The following is a 24,241-nucleotide window of genomic DNA, read 5'->3' on the forward strand; positions in this document are numbered from 1 at the left end:
AATAGATGGATGGATGGACTTCCCTCTTTGTTTTTACAGACAGCAGATTTCACTGGAACTGATTGTTGATGACCTCAGCAGTAGGCGTCACGATCTGTGACAGATTGTTGCTTAAATGCACTGACATATGACTGATTTAGACTGAACAGTGAGGATGGAGGAGACAAATGGTGGTTTTCAGACACTTGTCTATGAAGACGATTTGCACAAGGAAGAGTATCCTCCGTACCATCAGTCTAACAGGATACAAGCTATAATAATTCAAATTTTTATTCATTGCACTCCCATAGTCAGGTTTCTGATTCTTTTGATTGAAGTAGGTTTTACAGAGTTAAGATATAATGACAGGACTTGATGATCTGAGACAACTACGTGTAAGGTTTACATGCTCTAACAGGATTTTTCTAATCATAAATAAAGAGTACAGAGCAGATGTTAAATAAACTGCTAGTAAACAGTAATATTAAGTCCTAAAATGATTGCATTTTATTCTTTTAAAGCTTCAACCAAGTTATATGTGTGTTACCTGCCTTTAAGTTGAAAATTGATAATGTTCTGCCTGTTTAGTGTCCATGTTCACTATGAGTCCTGGGAGACGCCACAGACTGGCTGCAGTGTGCCTGGCGCTTCTTGCTGCTGTTCTTCTGATACTGAATATTGGCCTGAGGATCCACTGTAAGTCATTATGAGTTACAGGAGTGCACAGAAATGTTTTCATTATTAAATCATTTCTTTTTTGCAAATGGTTATCAAACTTTGCCAATAGTGCAAAAACAAGCAAACAAACAAACAAAAAACTCTAAACTGTAAAAATAAAAATAAAGCTCTTTAGAAAAACTGAAAAAAGTCCTGATAATTTTCTGCCAGGAACACCTTCTGTTTTTTTAGTACAAAACAAAATTGGTTTTTATTCTTTTCCTTTTATTCTCATCAATTCAAAAACTGAACTAAAATATGTCAGCATCCATCTCTTCATAAAATGACTAAACAGCAAATCAATGAACAAAATAATTTACAATCTTTAAAATTTGAGCTTTTTTATTTTCCTTGAAATGAGTTTGTCCTCATGTAAAGACATGGAAACAGGATACCTGGCAAACATTAACAAAAATGGAAGCACATTTAACAATATCCAGAATACATTTAAGCTAGAATCACTGCCTCGTGGTTCTTTGCATCAGCCAAATTGATAAGTTGTGGTTTAAATTCTTGTCTGTCGAATCATGTATATAGTCACTTATGGCCAAATACCAAATGGCATTTATGTCATCAATGAAGCCGAGACTACATTTATCCTAGATTAACATTGCAGGACCTCTACCTTGCAATATGAAGCGACTGAGATGAGAGATGCTGACATTTAAGCGGTGCTCAATGAAAATAAATTAAAATTAAAATTAAAATTAAAATTAAAATTAAAATAAAAAATAAAAATAATAAATTAAAATAAAATAAATATAACTGAACGGATCTAAAGGTGTTCCCGTAATTTGGGTTTATTAGAATAAAACAGATCGATGATCACAGCCCGCTCAGCACAAGGCTGACAGGACTTTTTGAATGAATGAATGAATAAATTAAACAGAATAAAACATAAAATCAAAAAAGACAGATTACTATGCCAAACTTCCAGATAGACTGCATTTACTGGATTTGTTTTGTCTGCTCTTGCCTTTCAAAGACAATGAGTACAATTAGAAGTGCTTGTTCTGATGCAAACTTTTCATCAGCAGCAAAGGCATAAGGATCACTTAAATGGATCACTTAAACTCCGGTTGATGGTGCACATCTTTTTCTCTGCTGTGCTAAAGATGCTCTCAGCTGTTTAACTTTAGGGATGGAGAAAAGTTTGACATATTTCACGACCATTAAATATTAGCGAGGTCTCTGAGAATGAGGTCAAGCATAAATCCCTGCTTGTGCTCATGGACCCTAAATTTCAACAAATAAGACGACAAACTGCTGAGTGACACAAGAGTCTAGGGGAAGGGCAAGCATGAAGTGAGATGCTGTGTGTGTGTACACATGTGCTCACACATGTTGGTACCTCTCTCCCTGTAGCAAAGTCCTGAATAAAGTCTGAATGTTCAGTCATTCAAGATCCATATGAGCTGTAAAGAAAATAACCTCAGCTTTTTCTTGGATGTTCAAAGTTTTTCAGTTCATACAGGAACATCAGCACTCTGGGTGAATGTATCGCTGTTTACTTCCCCCGTCTCATTCAGCCTGGTCAGGATGTGTTCAGAGGAAAAAAGAGGAACAGAAAGAATTTTTAAAAAGTTAGGGGTTTTTTGTTGCTCTTTTACTTTTAAGCCAAAAATAAAATGAATAAAGCTACAAGGTTTAATATTGAGAAAATTGAGGTGGAAAATGACTTTAGCATTATATAATTCAAGTAACATACATTGAACATACCATCAAAAAGTAAAATAAATCATAGCATTAAACTCACCTTGTTAAGTTGATCAGGCTTTTGCTTCATCCCCTGAGACCAGCTGCACTGAATCATCACCAGCTTTTGTCCTCATCTTTGTCGCTCAGTGAGGTCTTTCCTTTCTTGGCCATTCCTCTGCCAGCTGCCTTTGCACTGGAAAACCAAAGTGTGTGATCACAGGTGAAGTAAAGGATATTTTGCCAGTGCAGAGTTTAGAGTGCTCCATTTGGTGACAGCTGTTGGACAACATTTCTAAGGATGTTGAAAAAGACAAATATTTCTGTTTACTATTAAGCAAAAGCATTACATAAATCACCTTTTCAACAAAAGTTAGAGCGAAGGCACAGTTACAGGGAAAATGTGTCTGTCTGTGACTAAACATTTCTATGTGCTACAACATGGACATAATGATTAAATGTACTGAGGCGAGTAATTTGCTGTCAGCCTGCTTATTGATTCATTGTACTGCTGCTACAATGATTTGTACAAATCTTGGAAATTTACAATAACATTTCTAAATAAAACTGATGATGTACAATGTTGTCAAACCACCTGATTTATAATATTGTTACTTAAGGATAAGAAAAGTAACAGTCTTCAACACTTGCAGATAACAAACTCACAGATTCTCACCTCTCGCTCGATGATACCGAACGCATCAGCAAAGAGCTGGTCGACCTCCAGGACACTTACAAGACTGCAGTGGAAACCAGGAAGGATGCCAGGAAGCAGCTGGACAGCGAGATGAGCCGTCAGACACAAACCAACTGGGAGCTTGAACACCAGACGAAACGAAGCAATGACTATAAAAGTCAGATTGAAAAAGTTACAAAGGAAATTGAAACCATGAAAACACGCTTATCAATGCTTAGTAAGGCCTGTTTCATTATTTCTGTATATGATAAAATTGTAAAAGCATAATGATTTGTTTCATCATTTTCTATAATGATGGCATTTTCTTTTGGAAACAGGCGATGGCTGCAAACACTGTCCTGCAGGATGGATTTTAATGAACTCTGTATGTTACTACTTCCCCTTGAAATCAAATGAATTCAAAACATGGAAGGAATCCAGAGATTTCTGTCAGCTGCAGGGAGGAGATCTTATAATCATAGACAGCCAAGATGAAGAGGTTTGTTAGTATTTCTGTGGAGCGGTGTTCATGCAGATTTCTGAAAATGTATCTTTGGTTTTCTTTCTTTTTTTGTTAGAACTCAACAGTTAATTACTTGATAAATCATCAAGCTGCCCCGAGACAAACTCGTGACCTGGTCTGGGAGTCTCACCTTCCTCACCGTGTGAGACCTTGGATGCCTCACAGAGACCCTGAGTTTCTAGATTGGATAAGCAGAAGAATAAATCATCAAGATACGCCTCATCCCCCAATGGGCTTCTGGATCGGACTGAGAGACGTCCATGAGGAAGGGACTTGGAAATGGTGGGATGGAACATTACTTGCTGAAGGGTAAGTGTCACGGCTGCCGAGGCGAGTGTATCGGTGTACTGAGGTGCACAAGATTGAAAACAATTTGTTCTGAAAAAATGCAGATGAAGAGTTGTTTGTTGACAGTATAGATGGTTTGTTTTTAAACCTCTTACCACTCACAGAGTCCCTGGTGACGGTCTAGCTATGTCAGATGCCAGTCATTTAAGAGACTAATCATGTTTTGGAATTTAAATTGTGCTAACTCACTTTGTTCAACACAGCCCAGAGTAACATTAAAAATAAAACATATTGGAACTAATTTTGTTGGACGCAAGAAAAACTGGAGCATCTTTGTAGGGAGCCGAACTAGGGCTTGCAAGTTTTGCAGTGACTTTGCAGTGACTTTGCTATCTGCACAGAGCGTTTCTGGTGTGGCTTATGTAAAAGAGAATTGCAACAATACAGCGTGTTTCTCTGCTCCCTTTCACACAGTAAGTATGTCTGTTGTAGACTGTGCTTTATAAATGTCTCATTGATTATTCAAACAGTGTTTGAAAACTTTGTCATCGCCGGCGTGCTTTGTACCTCAGGCTCATCAGAGACAATCGTATCCAGGTAAAATAATTTTCTTTAATCTACACACTTTTAGGAATTACTTAGCTAATTTCATGGATAATTTCAGTGACTGAATTATTGCCGGTCATTCGTACATTTACTTTATTATATAAAATATATAAATTAAATCTATTTGAAACTTATAGAATCTAATCTTTTGGTTTCTTTTTTTTCATAGCATTTTATCAAACTGTTGTCTGCTACAGAGTTAAAAGTATTGTACTAGTAGTAATATAGCATCCACCATCTCCTGCTTGCATATTTCTGAAAACATTTTAGTGGTGTGGCAGCCATGGGTTGAACCAGCCCTGCAAACCCTGTGGATGGACGATGCAGTGGACAGTGGGAGGAAGCATCCTAAAGCTCTCTTTGCAGACCAGCCTGTGTGATTCTCCACTCGCCGACCAGAAAAGACAAACGGCAGGTCTCAGTTGCAGCACCTCATCCATCCATGTCTGATCTTGCATCGGCAGATTCAGCAACACAGCCAGAGACTTCCTGTAATCTATTACAGTTGTTAAAAAAACGGTCCAGGAACAGGTCACTCAGGTTAATCTTGTATAAACAACTGTAAATATTGTTTTTCCTTCTTTAAATATTGTTGGCTTATTAGAAATATTCTTGTTTAATTGTTGTTCTCCAAAAAGTTGATTCTGTTCATCTGGACGTAGCGTTTTGTGGGAGAAACGTTTCATCACTCATCCAAGTAACTTCTTCGGTCTCAGCTGACTGCAGGTTCCCCCAATCTCATAAACAGTACATTTGCATAATGACTGAAACTGGCCCACTGAATTGTTGTTGTTATTTACTTTATTGCCATATTGGGGTGACCGTGGCTCAAGAGTTGGGAGGTTGCCTTGTAATCGGAAGGTTGCCGATTCGAGCCCCGGCTTGAACAGTCTCGGTCGTTGTGTCCTTGGGCAAAACACTTCACCCGTTGCCTACTGGTGGTGGTCAGAGGGCCCGGTGCCACCAGTGTCGGCAGCCTCGTCTCTGTCAGTGCGCCCCAGGGTGGCTGTGACTACAATGTAGCTTACCATCACCAGTGTGTGAGTGTGTGTGAATGGTTGGATGACTGGATGTGTAAAGCGCTATACAAATACAGGCCATTTACCATCAAATAAATATCCATGTAGAATTGTTCAAAGTGACCATTATGTTCATAGATGTTAAAAATACCTGAAAATAAGATGAGTTCAGTGACAGTTAGTGTTTGTTGTAATCAATTTATTAATAACAAAACACTTTTAAACTAATGCAACACATATAACAATGTCACAAAATATTCAAATAAATACATTTCTTAATGCATAACCAGATCAAGTGGAGCTGATTCTTGAACAGCCTCAAGTCAGAGCTGGATTGACCTTCTGTCACCAGGTACTGATGAGCCCGCTGTGGAAAAACATCACTGATGATGTTCATGAATCCCCAGCTGACTCTGGTAACCTTAATACAGCACAGAAAAAATGTCACAATAATCATTTTATGTTGTGATTATTGTGATAATAACAGCAACAGATGCATCTATGTCATTATCTTTGAGCTTTTACACTTAACATAATTATAAAAACATGAGTATAAAAGGTATTGAAACTCTGATGCCATCTTGGAATACTGCACTTTGTTCATGTCATTACAACATTTCTCTCTTTCTAATCATACATCTAGATGTTATGTCAACACACATTTAATCTACATTATAAGAGTGCCTTTGTGATAAATGTGTCTTTCATTCTTAAATTAACTGGTTAAATATTTAATCTAACTAAACCCTAAAGATGGAGTCAGAAGACAACAGTCACCTGAAGGGGCTGAAAATTGTAAAGACCCTACAGAACAATCAGTAAATGTGAGTAAATCTGTGATTCTGCGAGTAACACACTGGGTTCAGTTTGGAGGTTGAACTCTCACTCACCAGGCCAACAGCCGTCTGTGCCACAGTTAAACTCATGCAGTGCTAATTTAAAAACTCACAAATATTTTGGACAATTTATATTTTTCTATCACAGTAAATACAAGTCTTCAAGTAAACACACAGAGCAGTAGTGGATCTTTTTTTAAAATATTATTTTTCTTTATTTTGATTAGCCACCAACCATATTGTTTATATTTGTAGTTTTTGAAGTATGGAGCACCACAAAAACTACAAATAAAAAAAAAACAATCCAGCTAACCAATTTTGTGCTCTCTACTATCAGAACCCACCAAATTGTATCTCAGCCCAGCCCGACGGGCCGATGGGCTGGGCTGAGATGGATTTTGGTAGCCCGACTGGAGAAATCGCTAGCCCCGGGACGTCGGGCTAGCGATTTTGCGAGCCCTGGTCAACCCCTCACTTGAATTTTTGAATTTCAGTTTAAGGCAATTAAATTCAATCCAAAAACTCAATCCCAACAATCAAGTGATCCCCTGTGAGCAACAGTGGACAGGAAAAACTCCCTTTTAACAGGAAGAAACCTGTGACAGAACCAGGCTCAGGGAGGGGCAGTCTTCTGTCATGACTGGTTGGGAGATGAGGGCAAAATAAAATTGAACATAAAGGAGAGCACAGATTGTGGACCGTGGCTGGAAAACATTATTACTGTTTTCAAGAGGCACCCGGTCCACATCCACAACTACAGTAGGGCTGGAATGGATAATAGGGATAATCCCACAGAGGACGGACATTCACTTCAGCAGAAAATATTTGCGACGGCCCAGCAAGCTACATCAACAACAACGGCTGCTGTGACAAGACCTAGACCTACTTTAAGTGCGAGTTTGGCGCCAGCACCCCACCAACCACTAGTCTGAGACTCGTCAGTAGGTGGTTCTGTGACAGGAGTATTTAGTTCATTCAACTCCCTTTCAAGGTTGTCCATCCTAGTACTAATCATTCTATTTTGCTCCTGGAGAAGCTCTGCACGCTGAACTAATCTCTCATTCTCTCTTTGCAACTGCTGCTGAGGCTCAAGGCCACTAGTCTCAATATAATGTATGGTTTCCCTGAGAGTCCTGTTCTCTTTCTGTAATAGACGCAACTGACCTTTAACCTTGGCCAGCTCCTCAGTGAGAAACGCTATCTGTCGCGTAAAATGTAATTCCTCTGTATTATCTCTGTCCTTAGGTGAATTATTTAATGTTTCCTCCGACATTTCTTTAATAGTATAAAAGCACAGTGTCAAAAGAAAAAAACTTTGTATGAATTGTATGAAAGTATTATCTTTGTCAAAGACAACTCGCTGTTTCTGAAGACGCACCAAACTGTGTTATAGCACCTCTATTTATGGACTCGTGTGGCAGAGATGGTGACGTCACTGCCACGTCGAAACTGTGACGGTGCCTTCTTTGATCTTCTCCTTTGAGAAGATCAAAGAAGCGCTCCGTATCATTCCGCGCATGCTCAGATCATGCGTATTGAAATGAACGGGATGTTTATTTATTCATTTTTATTTTTATTCATTCATATTACGGCAATATTTTTTTCATGGTTTTTATGGTCACTGTAGTATTAATTTCTTAAAGTTCTCTCTTTCGCTTATATTTAATATAACCACACTACGGATGGACAAGCGACTGCTTTTATGCGTTGTCGTTAGCAACAGCGACGGTAAAACCATACGCTGGGGCAAGAGGGGGAGATTACCCACAAACTGAACAGGACAAGATTTACTACAGTAGCTGAAGAATCCGCTGGAAAAGGCACAAGATAAATGACAGGTTTCACGTCTCACCAATGACTGTATAAAAGATGGACGACCAGTGATAGTCGAGGGGCTCCCAAGATGGCGCACTGAACAGTCACGTATTGTTGAGCTCTGCGAACCTGGCCTTTTTTAAAATATATATTACACACAGTGAACAGAGACTTTATTTACGCCTACACAATAGTCATCCTTTACTTCTAGTTTTGGTATCTATTTGTGAACCAAAATGAGCAAACCCGAGAAGAGAAAGACCGAATCTAAGAAGTTCCAAGCTAACAGCGGCTCCGTTAGCAAACTTGCTAATGTTAGCCAAGCTGCTCAGTCTTCTCTCGCTACTGAGAAGCCCGCCGACACTAAAAATACTCTCATCGACTCCATGCACGACTATTTGGAGGCAGTTTCCGAACCGCTTCAGTATTCACGGATGGAAGAAGAGTTTCCCCCTCTCCCTATCACTCCATGTGCCTCTCCCGCTGGTAAACTAAGAAAAGTCGCGGATACGGAGACATCTACGGTTCTCTCCCAGCTGTCATCACTTACCATGTTGATTAACTCGAGGTCGGACACTCTTGAAAAAATGGTGAGTGACAACTCCATAGTCATCTCCGAGATGAAAAAAGCTGTCCAAGAGAACACTGAACACATCACAGCTGTTAAGGAGTCATTTGATGTTGTCTGTGCTGAGTTAAATGATATGAAGAGCAGAGTTGTCAGCGTTGAAGCACAGCTCGAAAAATATAAACCAATAGCTGAAGCACAGGAAAAGCGCATCTCTCACCTGGAGAGCTATTCACGCCGTTGGAATCTGAAGCTCTACGGTCTGACCGAGAGGGACAAGCAGGACGTGCGGCAGGAGGTGATTAAAGTCTGTAGATCGGTCCTACCGGAGATGCAAGATAAATTCCCCGACGTTGTTGACACCGTCCACCGCATCGGTCCCAAGAAATCCAACAACAACCAACCCAGGGGAATCATCATTCAGTTTACATCCAGGATCCACCGCGATGCTGTCTGGCGCGCTGCTAAGAAGTCCACCTACCTGAAAGGTAACAACTTAAAGCTGGCTGAGGATCTGTCCCCTGACGACCGCGCCCGAAGAAACAGACTCTGGCCCGCAAAGAAAACAACCTGGCGTTCTTCGTAGGAGGTCGTGCATTCGTGGAGGGAAAAGAGATTTTTCCACCCCTATAATTTGATCCAAGGTATTTTGAGGTGAAAACTGAAGTATCTTAAGATTAACTTGGTTTCACTGCCGTTCTTTTTTCTTTCTTTTTGTTTGTTTGTTTTTGTTGTTGGACTCATAAAATGATCAGAGTTAAACTGATGCAGTTTATTTGTTATAAGTTTATTGGTCTTGAGTTTGGCTGCAATATTTTTGTTGAAAATTGTTAGAGTGAATTGTTAAATGTTTGTCATTTTTATTCTTACCATTTGTACTTTAACTGTGTGTTGAAAGGAATTCTTTTGTTCTCCCCTCCCCAGATTCTCGAGGTTCTGAGTGGGGGGCTGTAGTGTTTTATCACAGGCAAACATCCTTGTGAAGGTCTGATGTGGTAAAACTTCCTGCCCTTTGTATGGCTTCACTGTGTTATCTAGGGTGAACCATAGATTGGGTGTGGGGAGGTTACCCTCTTTGTGACCTAGGATGTTGTTCCTGCTTTATGACCCTTTTGGTCAGCAGCTCACACACACACAAGGTATTCCTTGTTCACATGTATACCTATAAGATGTCATATGTTAATGAACCTATGCATATTCATGTAACCTCAATAAAAGAGCAGTGTTACGGGGGAACGGACGAGAGCAACTGGGGTCAAGCGAAGGAACGGCGCCTGTCCAGTTCTCTCCCGTGCACGTGAAACATAAAGAATGTTGCCTACTCGTGTCTTGCTTGCTGTGTAATCACATTGCCTCCAACGTTCCAGCGAATAGGTTCAAGCTACAAACCTATCAAAAATATTATGAGCAAGCTGAATAAGCTTCTTTTTAGTTTTTTATTCTGTTTTGAATAATTAGTTATTTAAATGGAGCAAGTAAATTTCTAATAAGCTCCCTTTCAATGCTCATATGTGAAGCGTTTATTTATTTTTATCTTTTTTTACCACATTGGTTTTATTGTTTTAGACTATTGTATTCTTCTTATTATTCAAGTTCACAATTTCCTTACTCAGGGGTTGCAGTTCTCATCTTATATAGGACTCTCTTAAGTGACCAGGTTCCCAATTCAACTGTTCTTCATTTACTTGGTCTAAGCTTTTTCTTATTTGTCACTTTTAATTTTTGTTACTATCCTTATGTCTCTGTCTGTTATTTCTTTAAATGCAAGAGGTTTAAGAAACAATGTTAAACGCAAGGCTATTTTTTTGTTTTGCAAGCAGTTCAACTCAGATTTGTTTTATACAAGAGTCTCATTCAACAGAACAAGAAAAAACATTTTGGAGATCGCAATGGGGAGATGATCTGTGGATGTCCCATGGTACAGAGCGTGCTACTGGTGTTTGCATACGTAAAGGAAGATTTAATGGTAAAATCTTGAATTCTGACATAGATAAAGATGGTCATTACATTTTTCTAATAGTTGAGGCTGCTCAGTCTATCTATATTTTAGTCAATGTGTATGGTTTTAACTGTCAGAGGGAGAATAAACTATATTTTGATAGGTTGGAGGAGCGCCTACTGCGCTGGTTATCTAAATATCCCAATTCTTTTATTATTTTTGGTGGAGACTTTAATACAGTATTTAACAGCTATTTGGACAGATTGTCTTCTAGAAGTTCAGACTCTAACTCATTCATAAGACTCTTTGCACAAAGATTCAACTTAATCGATTCTTGGAGGGATTCTCATTCATCTCAGATAGCTTATACATGGTGTAATAAGACTCAAACCAGACACTCACGTATCGATTTTTGGCTTATCTCAAAAGATTTAGAAAAAGTTAAAACAGATATTTATCCTACACCACTCTGAGACCACAAAATGGTTAGTTTATCAATCCCGTTGTCATCCTCCCTAATCACTAAAACCTCTTACTGGAAGCTAAATAGTACCATTCTTGAGCATAAAGAAGTGATTTGTGAAGTTCAGAGATTCATTAAACTTTATTGGAATAAAGCTCTCACAGATAATACATTTTGTAGCAACAAGCTTGTCTAACTTTTTTTAATTCTTTAGACAAAATTACTCAGCTGAATGAGGAGGATAGTCAGCTCTGCGACAGATCAATTTCTTTGATCGAGGTTGCAGATGCTATAAAACATCTAAAGATTAACAAATCACCTGGAACTGACGGCCTTACTGCCGAGTTTTACAAACAGTTCGCTGACAGTTTAGCCCCATTTCTTTTAGAAGTTTTTAAGGAAAGTATGGATAGAGGTGCACTCCCTCCCACTTTATGTCAAGGTTTGATCACCCTCATTCCAAAACCAGGAAAGGATCCTTTGCTCTTAGACAATTGGCGACCAATCTCTTTACTGAATAATGATTATAAGATATTGGCACAAATTCTGGCTAATAGAATGAAACCTGTATTAGATAAAGTTATTGATGAGAGTCAGTCTGGTTTCATGCAGAATCGTCATATCTCAAACAACATAAGATTAATTTTAGATATAATAGATTACCCAGAACTTGTACAGGATGATAGTCTTATTCTTTTTTTAGACTTTTACAAGGCGTTCGACTCCTTAGAGCATGAGTTTATTTTTACTGCTTTAAATAAATTTGGGTTTGGTCAGTCCTTCTGTAATGCCGTTCGGACACTGTATTCCAATAGTAACAGCTCCATAAAGCTTGCCACTGGTACTTCCCCAAGATTCTCTCTAAAGCGTGGAGTGAGGCAGGGTTGCCCCCTATCCGTATATTTATTCCTTCTTTCTGTGCAACTCCTTAATTCACACATTAAACTCAGTTCTTTAAAAGGCCTGGTCATTGCTGACAGAGAAATACTCATAAGTCAGCTGGCAGATGATACAGCTCTCTTCCTCAGAGACGCCTCGTAAGTGTCAGTGGCCATTAACAATATACAGCCATTCTCTAAAGCCTCCGGACTTTCACTCAACCTGCATAAATGTGAACTTCTACCAGTTAAAAGTTGTTTAGCAACTTCAATTCATGGAATACCTGTAAGAAACTCTGTAAGATACCTTGGAATTCAAATTATAAAAAATGAGCAATCCAGATGTTCCACAAACTTCGCTCCTATTATAGATAAATCCCAAAAAATCTTTAATCATTGGCTACAGCGAGACCTGTCGTTGAAGGGTAGAGTTCTGCTATCGAAGGCTGAAGGTATCTCCCGTCTAACCTATGCTGCCCAGTCACTACATGTTGATAATACAACCTGTAAGTCAATTAACAAATTATTATACAATTTTTTATGGAAAAATAAAACTCACTACTTGCGTAAATCAGTAGCTTTAAATTCATATGATAAAGGAGGTATAAATTTTATTGATTTCGGTGCTCTTAACAACACCTTTAAAATAAACTGGATTAAAAAGTATTTAAAAAATCCCACCTCTATCTGGAACTTTATCTCACATCATGTCTTCTCTAATTTAGGCGGCCTTAACTTCCTACTGCTCTGCAATTATAGTATTCCAAAAATACCACTGAAACTTTCTCACTTTCATCAACAAATTCTTTTGGCATGGGCACTGATTTACAAACACAATTTCTCTCCACAAAACTGTTTTATTTGGAATAACTGCAATATTATTTATAAAAATAAAATGCTTTTTTTAAATAACTGGTTTAATAATGGAATAATCTTGGTTAGTCAGTTATATAGAGAAGATGGACTCCTATATAATTACTCTGAATTTCTCAGGAGATACAATGTACCGATAACGCCTAAAGAATTCTCAATAGTGTTCGATGCCATCCCATCTGGTCTGTCCATGTTACTCAGATGCTCCCTCAGTCCTCCACTACAGGTCACTCCCCCGGATGTACTACATTCCTGTCTTGGCAATGTTTGCTTTTCCTCTCATAAGTCTATAAATACCAGAATAAGATCTCTCTTTCAGGATGCAGTGGTCTCTGTTCCATCAGCCATATTTTATTGGGCCAATTTTGTAACAGATATTGAATGGAAAAAGTTTGGACGTTACCACAAAGGTTTTTCTTAACGAACAAAATTAAAGAGATTTCCTTTAAGTTGATTCATAAGTTTTACCCCACCAAACAATATTTGTCCAAATTTGTGGCTGAAATAAATGTAAATTGTACCTTCTGTCAAGAGCAACCTGAAACAGTTTCTCATTTGTTTTGGTCATGTAAATTTACATGTAAATTCTGGAAGGACTTCCACAAGTTTATTACTGACTCTGTTCTCCCTAATTTTCAACTATACTATAAGGATGTTATCTTTGGCTATTATAATTTTAAAGACAAGGACAATGATGCTTTCTTCTTTATAAATTTGGTTTTATTTTTGGCAAAATTTCACATAGACAAAAGCAAAGTCCTCGGCAGAAAGCCTGAACTTCTTGTATTAAAAATGGAGCTTGCACAATATATAAGGACGATCTCCTCATCAAAAAACACTAAGGCTCTCAAGACTGTTAACATCTGTAACCGTTTGAAACTGCTAACTTGATTTTGGCTCTTGCAAACTTTTGTGTTCCCCTTTATTTTATTTTTTGTACTCACTTTTATTTCACTGTTCCTGTCACTCTCTTTGTTCCTCATTATAATACCACATTGTTATACTTTATGTAATTCCTGTTTTACTTGACTGTATGTGTAAAATGTGATAAATAAAGTTTATTAAATTTAAAAAAAATTAAAAAAAAGATGGACGACGCGACACCGCCTCCTCCCATTGTGCAAAACCCGATCGGTACCCCGCATGCGCAAATCTTACGTCACTTCCTCTCTTTACCAACATTGCGACGTTCACTATATTTGAATGATACGGTTAGCTCCTAGCATTTCTCAACAGCTCTGCCTCCTTTTCGACTACCGGGACATTTAAACAATGGATAATCCGTATATAAACAAATTCATGCTTTTCTCCTCAGAGAGCGTTCCCCGATTAAACAACAGCGCCGTAAAATAAGAAGAATGCCGCCTAATTACAGAGTTAGTAATACAGACTTTGTATCATGTCACGTGAAGATTCATCAGACAGATGAAGTGTTTACTGACAATTTGCAGTGATAGCGGACATCATCATCACTATTCCAATCAATCCTCTCCACACAGACAAGCATAAACACACTCGACTATCACTAAATCAAATTTAACACACGTTTGTAATGACGCTAATTCATTTACAACAGGGTTCATTCGCTCGGTCAGCAGGTGGCAGTATCCTCGTACACTGGGGCGTAAACTGCCATTAAACGAAGAGAAGAAGAAGAAAACCCCTGCACATGCGCGGTACGGATTGGGTGCTCTTGGGGCAATTTGGAGCCAGTTTTTTTTTGTTTTTTTTTTTCAAATGAACTTTATTTAGAACAATAACAATGGCAATCTCAAAGAGACAGGTGACATATTGAATCATCCAGAACAGAATCGCACCTCCTTTTTCTTTTCTCCCAATCAGAGGAATACACATTGCCACCGTGCAGTTGGTACACCACAATGAAATCGACAATGACTGAAAGTAAACATACATACATATATACATACATATGCAAACACACAATTATACACACACGTCTACATAATAATAATATTTAAAAAAAAAATTAATAACCAATACAAAAATTAAATAAATAACAATAAAAAAAGGAAAAAAAAGAAAAACAAGGAACAAAAATAAAGGAGACAAGGGGGATCATAAAATCTCTAAAAGTGAGGTTCCATAAACAAGACACAAAACTTAAATAAGGGGCTAAGAAAAATCAAACTCTTCTAAAAATCTATGCAATTTGATTGCTTGGGGCTTATTTATTCGCTTAAGAGATTTAGGGAACAGGGAGAGTTTGTTTTTAAGAGCAGACCATGAAGGGGGGGGGATTTAGCATATCGGCATTTATGAATGTAATACTTTGTTATAATAATGAGATTGTTAACTAAAAACTCACTATTTTTGTCCTTAAGGATTACTCCAATTTGAATATTTTGAAAAGACCAAAATCAATATTTCCATACTGGGACAATATTAGGACATGGAGGGATTTCCATAAGTTCTGGATTGTCACACACCCATAAAACATGTGCTCTGTTGTTTCCGAAGTTGTTTTACAAATATAACAGTTGTCTAACACAAATTTAAATCTGTCTCTCATAAATTCATTGGAGGGGTAAATATTTTTGTAGTTCTAAAATGGACTTCTTTAAATTTGGGGGGAATTGGAAATTTTAAATATTTGGTTCTGATCAACGAGATCTCAGATTTGTTATAATCTTTAAAGATGAGTGAATGTTTTGTCCTACCTGGATATAAGATGTTAACCAAATACCTCCTCAAAACTGATTATTGCATTTTTCATTAACCAAGTCAAGACCATCTAATTTAATTTTATGTAAATTTGGAGTCGGTATATTTGAAAAATTATTCTTTATCGTATTGACAAGGACTATTGGGATATTCTGTGAAACCTTTTTGTAGAGCTCGAACGAGCAACTCGTATCATATTTCTCATTAAACCTGTTTAATTCAGGTATATCTCCATTTTCATCCATTATATGTGTCACAGACCAAATTTGTTTTGTCATCCATTCTTCCACAAACATAGATTTCCCCCGATTCAATATCACCCTATTATTCCACAATGGAACGTTGTGGGGACTAAAGTTATGTTTAAACATTAATTTCCAATTTAACAAAACTTGTTGATGAAATTTGGAGAGTTTTATGGGCAGTTTAGAAATTTCAAAATCACATACTAAAAGGAATTGGATCCCCCCAACTTTGTTGAAAATAAGAGATGGTATCAAGAACCAGATGTCATTATCATTTTTTAAGAAGGATCGGAGCCAATTAATCTTTAAGATGCCATTCATTATTTCAAAATCGATTGCTTTCAAACCCCCCTCTTCATAGTCTTTTATCAAGTCCCTGTTACTGATATAATGAGGTTTATTTTTCCATATGAAATTAAAATTCAGCTTATTGATGTCTTTTATAATTCTTGGTGGGATGGCTAGGGAATAAGCTGGATAGATTAATCTGGACAAAGATTCAACCTTGGTCAACATTATCCTGCCGAACAAAGTTAAATCTCTCTGTAGCCAATGGTTTAGAGTTTTTTTGCATTTGTCAATTGTATTCTGAATATTCTTTTCTTCGCTATCAGCCATGCATTTAGTTAGCCAAATTCCAAGATATTTGACTTCATTTTTGACAGGTATATTGTGGATACTCATGAGTTCACATTTGTCCAGGTTCAGGCGTAGTCCAGAAGCATCAGAAAAGATCTTTATTGTATCTAAGGCCAATGGAATTTGTTCTTTATTTTTTAGAAAGATTGTTGTATCATCAGCAAGTTGACTTATTATTAATTTGTGGTTATTTATGTCTAATCCTTTGATGTTTGAATTTATGACAGTAATAGCAAGTAGTTCAGTGGCTACAATGAATAAAAGAGGTGAGATGCTACAGCCCTGCCTGATACCTCTCTCCACCCTGAACCTGGGACATGTGCCTTCTGAAAGAGAAACACAACTATTAATATCAGTGTATAACATAGTGATCATATCCAGAAATGCATCTCCAAACCCAAAATGTTTAAATGTCTTAATAATAAAAGTGTGTTCGATAGAATCAAATGCTTTATGGAAGTCCAAGAACAACATAAAACCATCATCCTTAATTAGGCAATTGTAATCGATAAGATCCAAAACCAAGCGGATATTATTTTGGATCAACCGTCCTTTGAGAAATCCTGATTGTGTTGGGCTAATTATTTCAGAAATGCCTATTTTTAGTCTTGTTGCTAAAACTTTTGTAGTCTGTATTTAAGAGTGTTATAGGTCTTAGATTACTTAGTTTTTTCTTATCCTTCCCCGGTTTTGGAATTAATTTTATAACTCCTTATTTCATTGTTGCCACAAGCTCCTTTTGATTTATACATTCATTTAACGCACTGAATAATAGTAATTTTAGATCTTCCCAAAAGTGTTTATAGAAATTAGTCGTTATTCCATCTGGTCCCGGTGAGCAATCAGATGCCATGCTGTTAATAGCAAAATCAAATTCTTCTATTGTTAGGTCTTCATCACAAATTTCTCTAAAATTATCATCAATTACTGGAATCCAATTACTGATTTTGTCAAAGAAGGAGGTGACGTTTTGTTCTGAGTATGAAGACTTATAAAGGTTACTGTAAAAAGTAAATACTTCACTTGAAATGCGTTTAGGGTCAGTACATTCCTCTCTGTTGATTATTAGGTTACATATTGAATTATATTCTTGTCTACGTTTTTCTAGATTGCAAAAATAGGCAGTGTTCTTTTCACCCTCTTCTATCCACTTGGCTTTGGATCGCAAATAAGCGCCCTTGGCTCTATAAAGGTACATTTCATCCAATTTAGATTGTAAGCTGTTAATTTTTCCTTTTTCTTCCTCAGTCCAATTCAATTTGCCATAAAGATTCATAAGTTCTTTAACCACATTTGATTCCTCTTCTTTCCTTTGTCTGTTTAACTTTCTACCAAATGCGATTGAGGTTTTTCTGATTCTAAATTTAAGATATTCCCATTTGAGTATCGGTGTATTGATGGCTTCATCGTTCTGGATATCTAAGATTAATTTTTTAATAGAATTACAATACTCCTCATTTCTCAGTATCTGAGAGTTAAATTTCCAATAATTCTTAAATGTGTTGTTTTGGTCTTTGCTTTGTAGTCTTAGAATAATGGCGCAATGGTCACTTAAGGGACCGTTAGAGATGACCGTTTCCTTAACATATTGTAAAATTGAGTTGGATACAAACCAATAATCAATACGTGACCTGCTTTGACCATTGGGTTTGTGCCAGGTGAATTGTTTTACATCTTTGTTTAACAATCTCCATACATCTATTAATTTAGTATCATTAGCAAAATTTTCAAATATTGGGTTTCTATGTTCACTTGAAAATTTTGAAGGCCATCTATCCAACCATTCATCGGGAGTCACATTGAAATCACCTCCAACAATTATATAATCAGTGGGGAATTTGGTATTAAGTTCCTTTATATTAAGTTCCTTTATAATACCTTTATAATACCTTTTGTTGTGACCAAAATTTCACATCAGATTCCTCAGAATGAGTTTCCTGGAGAAAAATACAATTTGCCTGTTGCCCCTTGCAGAACAGAAAAACAGCTTTGCGCTTAATTGAGTCTTTAAGTCCCCTTGTGTTAAAGGAAAAAAAAGAAATGTTAGTTTTCACTTGGAACATGGAACACATGAACAGCTTTAATGAGGAAGTTTAGGAGGTGGAGTAGGAAAGTCTTGAGGTAAAAGTCCCATCATCCGAAATGTTCCACTGTATATTCCTTTCGCAGTCAGATGTCAGCCCGTACCTGGAGTCTCTTCCCTGATGCGTTTGCCTTCTATGAAACCAAAAGGGCCTCTGAAGCCCGCAGCCTTGCCTTCCTTCCGAGCCTGGTCGATTTTTGGCCACAATGCCTGTCTGGATCTCCAGTCCTCCGGGGTCAGGTCTTCAGCAAAGTGGATGCCTTCTTCTTTGCACACGGGAGAAGCCTTTGTTCGCCTCCAGATGTCATCTCTCACGGCACGTCTCACAAACAGAATAATGATTTGTCGATGCTTATTCTCCGCCGCTCTTCCCACTCTGTGGACAACATCAACCGCTTCTTCCATCTTCATCTGTAGGTCCGGAGCAATCCTTCCTAGAAGTTCCACCACTTCTCCTCTGATATTTTCATTTATTTCCTCTGATATTTTCATTTATTTTCTCCCTTTTCCCTTTGATACGGAGACACCATCTTCTTTTGTATCTTTCCTGGCTCAATACGCGATCTTTAGTGTCGTCATTATCTTTTTTGAGTGATTCAATCTCTTTTTCCAGGTGTTTTATTTTCTTTTTGCATGCTTGCAGCTCCTCTGAATTAAACTGCACCGATTTAGCAATGGAAGCCAGCATGGCGCTATGTTGTTTAATTTGTTTGCTAACTTCATCCATGCGGTCATCAACACGTTTTCCAAGACTTTCAATAGCTTTCAGTATAGTGTCAGTGGATGTGTTGGAGTCGTTATCATTAGCCGTACCTTTTGCTTTTTTCTCCATATGTGGTTTCTCGGGAGTATTATCAGGGGTTGTTAACAGTCTGTCCCTCTTGTTGCTGCTGGAATTAGCCGTTTCCATCCGGGCTGAGTAGTCATGCTCGCTGTTTCTCTGAGTTGTGAAAGGGAGGTTTTTCACTGCCGGAGGTTTCGTGTTGTTGCTTTTCTTCATGTTCGGGCTGAAACGTCGTCAATATAACTCAAAGGAGTGGATTAAATAACTTCAAGATGAAAACATCGGGACTTTAGTGAGGAGTTCAGACGGATGCGACTGCTCAGTCCGCCATCTTCCGGTTATAAATACTCAGATACCCCCCACAGGATCCAGGCTTTTACATAAAGATATTATATTCAGTCCTGTAGAAAGTTATATATTTAAAAATATATGATCCTCTCTGTTTACTCTGGTATGAATAACTCTTAATCACTTTATGGTAAATAACACACTATCTGCAAAAAACTGTGAAAGAACTCCAGATCACAAGTTTGTAGTTAAACATACAAGTGACGACCTTTGACCTTCATCAGGTTTTATTTAATTGTGTTAGAGAAAATCTCATATGCTCTTCATGCAGCTGAGTACATCAAGTGTTTAAATCGGAAGCTGTGCAGGTCTGAGATCAGCAGCTTTGTGAAACAAGAGACTGAAAACATGCTGTTGTTTGCATATGTTTAATATTCAGCTCTGCACAGGACGTTTTGAGCCCATACACGGAGGCAAAGAGGGGGTGAGACGTGAAACCTGTCATTTATCTTGTGCCTTTTCCAGCGGATTCTTCAGCTACTGTAGTAAATCTTGTCCTGTTCAGTTTGTGGGTAATCTCCCCCTCTTGCCCCAGCGTATGGTTTTACCGTCGCTGTTGCTAACGACAACGCATAAAAGCAGTCGCTTGTCCATCCGTAGTGTGGTTATATTAAATATAAGCGAAAGAGAGAACTTTAAGAAATTAATACTACAGTGACCATAAAAACCATGAAAAAAATATTGCCGTAATATGAATGAATAAAAATGAATAAATAAATATCCCGTTCATTTCAATACGCATGATCTGAGCATGCGCGGAATGATACGGAGCGCTTCTTTGATCTTCTCAAAGGAGAAGATCAAAGAAGGCACCGTCACAGTTTCGACGTGGCAGTGACGTCACCATCTCTGCCACACGAGTCCATAAATAGAGGTGCTATAACACAGTTTGGTGCGTCTTCAGAAACAGCGAGTTGTCTTTGACAAAGATAATACTTTCATACAATTCATACAAAGTTTTTTTCTTTTGACACTGTGCTTTTATACTATTAAAGAAATGTCGGAGGAAACATTAAATAATTCACCTAAGGACAGAGATAATACAGAGGAATTACATTTTACGCGACAGATAGCGTTTCTCACTGAGGAGCTGGCCAAGGCTACAAGTAAGTCGCGTGAATTACAGAAAGAGCACAGGACTCTCAGGGAAACTATACATGATCTTGAGACTAGTGGCTTGGAGTCTCAGCAGCAGTTGCAAAGAGAGAATGAGAGATTAGTTCAGCGTGTAGCATTTCTCCGGCAGCAAAATAGAATGAATAATACTAGGATGGCCAACCTTGAAAGGGAGTTGAATGAACGAAAGACTCGTGTCACAGAACCACCTACTGACGAGTCTCAGACTAGTGGTTGGTGGCGTGCTGGTGCCAAACTCGCACTTAAAGTAGGTCTAGGTCTTGTCACAGCAGCCGTTGTTGTTCCCGTAGCTTGCTGGGCCGTCGCAAATATTTTGAAGTGAATGTCCGTCCTCTGTGGGATTATCCTTATTATCCATTCCAGCTCTACTGTAGTTGTGGTTGTGGACCGGGTGCCTTTTGAAAACAGTAATGTTTTCCAGCCACGGTCCGCCAATCTGTCATAATATACTGTGCTCTCATTTAGGTTCAATTTGATTTTGCCCTCACCTCCCAACCAGTCATGGCAGAAGACTGCCCCTCCCTGAGCCTGGTTCTGTCACAGGTTTCTTCCTGTTAAAAGGGAGTTTTTCCTGTCCACTGTTGCTCACAGGGGATCACTTGATTGTTGGGATTGAATTTTTGGATTGAATTTAATTGCCTTAAACTGAAATTCAAAAATTCAAGTGAGGGGTTGACCAGGACTCGCAAAATCGCTAGCCCGACGTCCCGGGGCTAGCGATTTCTCCAGTCGGGCTACCAAAATCCATCTCAGCCCAGCCCATCGGGCTGGGCTGAGATACAATTTGGTGGGTTCTGGTAGTAGAGAGCACAAAATTGGTTAGCTGGATTGTTTGTTTGTTTTATTTGTAGTTTTTGTGGTGCTCCATACTTCAAAAACTACAAATATAAACAATGTGGTTGGTGGCTAATCAAAATAAAGAAAAATAATATTTTAAAAAAAGATCCACTACTGCTCTGTGTGTTTACTTGAAGACTTGTATTTATTGTGATAGAAAAATATAAATTGTCATTCATTGTCAATTCATGAACATCATCAGTGATGTTTCTCCACTTTTTGGAGAACAACAATTAAACAAGAATATTTCTAATAAGCCAACAATATTTAAAGAAGGAAAAACAATATTTACAGTTGTTTATACAAGATTAACCTGAGCGACCTGTTCCTGTACCATTTTTTTAACAACTGTAATAGATTACAGGAAGTCTCTGGCTGTGTTGCTGAATCTGCCGATGCAAGATCAGACATGGATGGATGAGGTGCTGCAACTGAGACCTGCCGTTTGTCTTTTCTGGTCGGCGAGTGGAGAATCACACAGGCTGGTCTGCAAAGAGAGCTTTAGGATGCTTCCTCCCACTGTCCACTGCATCGTCCATCCACAGGGTTTGCAGGGCTGGCTCAACCCATGGCTGCCACACCAATAAGATGTTTTCAGAAATATGCAAGCAGGAGATGGTGGATGCTATATTACTACTACAGTCTACAACAGACATACTTACTGTGTGAAAGGGAGCAGAGAAACACGCTGTATTGTTGCAATTCTCTTTTGCATAAGCCACACCAGAAACGCTCTGTGCAGATAGCAAAGTCACTGCAAAGCCACTGCAAAACTTGTAAGCCCTAGTTCGGCTCCCTACAAAGATGCTCCAGTTTTTCTTGCGTCCAACAAAATTAGTTCTAATATGTTTTATTTTTAATGTTACTCTGGGCTGTGTTGAACAAAGTGAGTTAGCACAATTTAAATTCCAAAAAAGTATTAGTCTCCTAAATGACTGGCATCTGACATAGCTAGACCGTCACCCGGGCCACAGTGAGCATGTGAGCAACTATTTGCCTGCGCTACTGTGCATGTATGAAGTGGACCGACTTGTGATCAGGCACACATGAGGCCGACCGGCTGAGAATACTGAAATCAAAGGAAATCAAACTCTTCTGTCTGGTGAAATGTTATACTTACCAAATCATGCTCCCTGGCCTCATATCCTTTGCAGGTAGAACTGGACCCAGTTGTAAAAACCAATGATTTCCGTTTCTGATTTTGTCTGGCCAACAAAGAGTCCAGGCTGGTGATGATCAATTTAAGAACAGAAACACACACTTCTTACCAAAGAAATGAATATTATTTTACAGTGTTGCTGAATCACATGGATGAATTTAACACCTGAACACAGTTACAGCGTGATGACTGGCAGGAGGAGATCTCACCCTGTGTTTCTCTGCCTGTGGTAGAGGTGGAACCAGATCAAGTGGCGCTCATTCTTGAACAGCCTCAAGTCAGAGCTGCCTCCTCTCATCAGGTGAAACGGACTTCAGTGAGAACACCTGAGCAGCAGGAGCCCCACTGCAGACTGTACCTGCGAGACACGATTCTTCAGGTCAACATCAGCTGCAGCACACTCACTGTGACGCTTACCCTTCCGCAGCTCTGATTTGGGACACGATCCCGGATTGAAGAACAGGCCGTGTGGTTTGGATGCTTCACCTCAGCACACTGAGCACAACTGGCACACACACAGGCACATGTTACACCTCAGTGCAGTCAGTCCATGTTTTTATCTAAACAGCCGTCTGTGCCACAGTGAAACTCATGCCAAGCTAATTTAGTAACTCTCAAATATTTTGGACAATTTATATTCTTCTTTATATTTTTGTAGTAGGGAGCACTACAAAAACTATAAATAAACCAAAGATATCGGCACAGACCAAAATTACTTTGCTGATTGAGAAAATAATACATTTTGACACACTACTGTGTGGATCATCCCATTTTCTCTTTTCACACTGATTAAACCAAGTTGGCACTTGTTCCATAAACACAGTGCACATCCATATGTTCACAACCTTCAGCTTTTGATCAGTTTCACTTATGGAAGAGTTTTCATTTTTTTTAAATAATAAATGCTTACAATGCTAAACAATTCTTTAAGCTCCAGATCCCAAACTAAACTTTTTTTTATCATCACAATTTTTTCATTTTTGTTAGCGTATTTGCGGCTTACCAGGGCTAAGCAACTTTGAACGACTTTAGAAGCTGTCTTACTTCACTGTTTGTCTTAAAGGTTTAGGAGCTGTGTCTCTATTTCACTAAGGCCTGCAATGCTTCAAATAAAGTACATTAATTAACTACAACTACATTTTTTAAACCACTGAAGAATGCAGAGAACTGACTAAAGCTCAATAATATTGAGCTCTTAGTGTGTTTTGTCTACTCAGTTTGGTGTCTGCTTCTTTACTTGGTCCACGATTATCTCTGCACCATCTTTCTCCCGTTGTATCTCTCCTCATGCCGCACCTTGATGTGTCCTGTCCTCGGATGTATTCTTCCGGCTGCCTCCTGGTTTCCACCTCGAGTTTTATTATCCAAATTTAATGGTCTTGATGGTCACTGTAGTGGCTATATTCATTTCTTGAAGGTTCTCTCTTTCGCTTATATTTAATATAACCACAC

General features: G+C 38.4%; 1 protein-coding gene and 1 long non-coding RNA gene across 2 annotated transcripts; one reads left to right on the plus strand and one right to left on the minus strand.

Annotated features, from left to right (window-relative positions):
• Positions 1-551: 551 nt before the first annotated feature.
• Positions 552-4,780, plus strand: LOC109195837 (asialoglycoprotein receptor 2-like). The gene is made up of 6 exons (XM_025901051.1): positions 552-675; positions 3,045-3,305; positions 3,406-3,566; positions 3,646-3,899; positions 4,409-4,475; positions 4,654-4,780. The coding sequence occupies exons 1-5, from the start codon at positions 573-575 to the stop codon at positions 4,413-4,415; spliced, it is 786 nt and encodes a 261-aa protein (XP_025756836.1). The 5' UTR covers positions 552-572; the 3' UTR covers positions 4,416-4,475; positions 4,654-4,780.
• On the minus strand, positions 555-3,195 carry LOC109195848 (uncharacterized). The gene is made up of 4 exons (XR_002057327.2): positions 3,068-3,195; positions 2,453-2,587; positions 2,128-2,226; positions 555-673 (listed from the first exon to the last, which is right to left on the minus strand). It is a non-coding gene; the product is annotated as an uncharacterized LOC109195848 (long non-coding RNA).
• Positions 4,781-24,241: the final 19,461 nt, after the last annotated feature.

The sequence above is a fragment of the Oreochromis niloticus genome, linkage group LG19 (genome assembly GCF_001858045.2).
Source record: "Oreochromis niloticus isolate F11D_XX linkage group LG19, O_niloticus_UMD_NMBU, whole genome shotgun sequence".
Lineage (NCBI taxonomy): Eukaryota > Metazoa > Chordata > Actinopteri > Cichliformes > Cichlidae > Oreochromis > Oreochromis niloticus.

What these genes read in the sequence shown, in the direction of transcription:
- LOC109195837 (XM_025901051.1), top strand. Translation starts at nt 573, where the DNA reads ATGTTCACTATGAGTCCTGGGAGACGCCACAGACTGGCTGCAGTGTGC. An exon ending in TATTGGCCTGAGGATCCACT is followed by an intron (nt 676 to 3,044) that starts GTAAGTCATTAT and finishes CAACACTTGCAG; the next exon opens with ATAACAAACTCACAGATTCT. An exon ending in TAGACAGCCAAGATGAAGAG is followed by an intron (nt 3,567 to 3,645) that starts GTTTGTTAGTAT and finishes TTTTTTTGTTAG; the next exon opens with AACTCAACAGTTAATTACTT.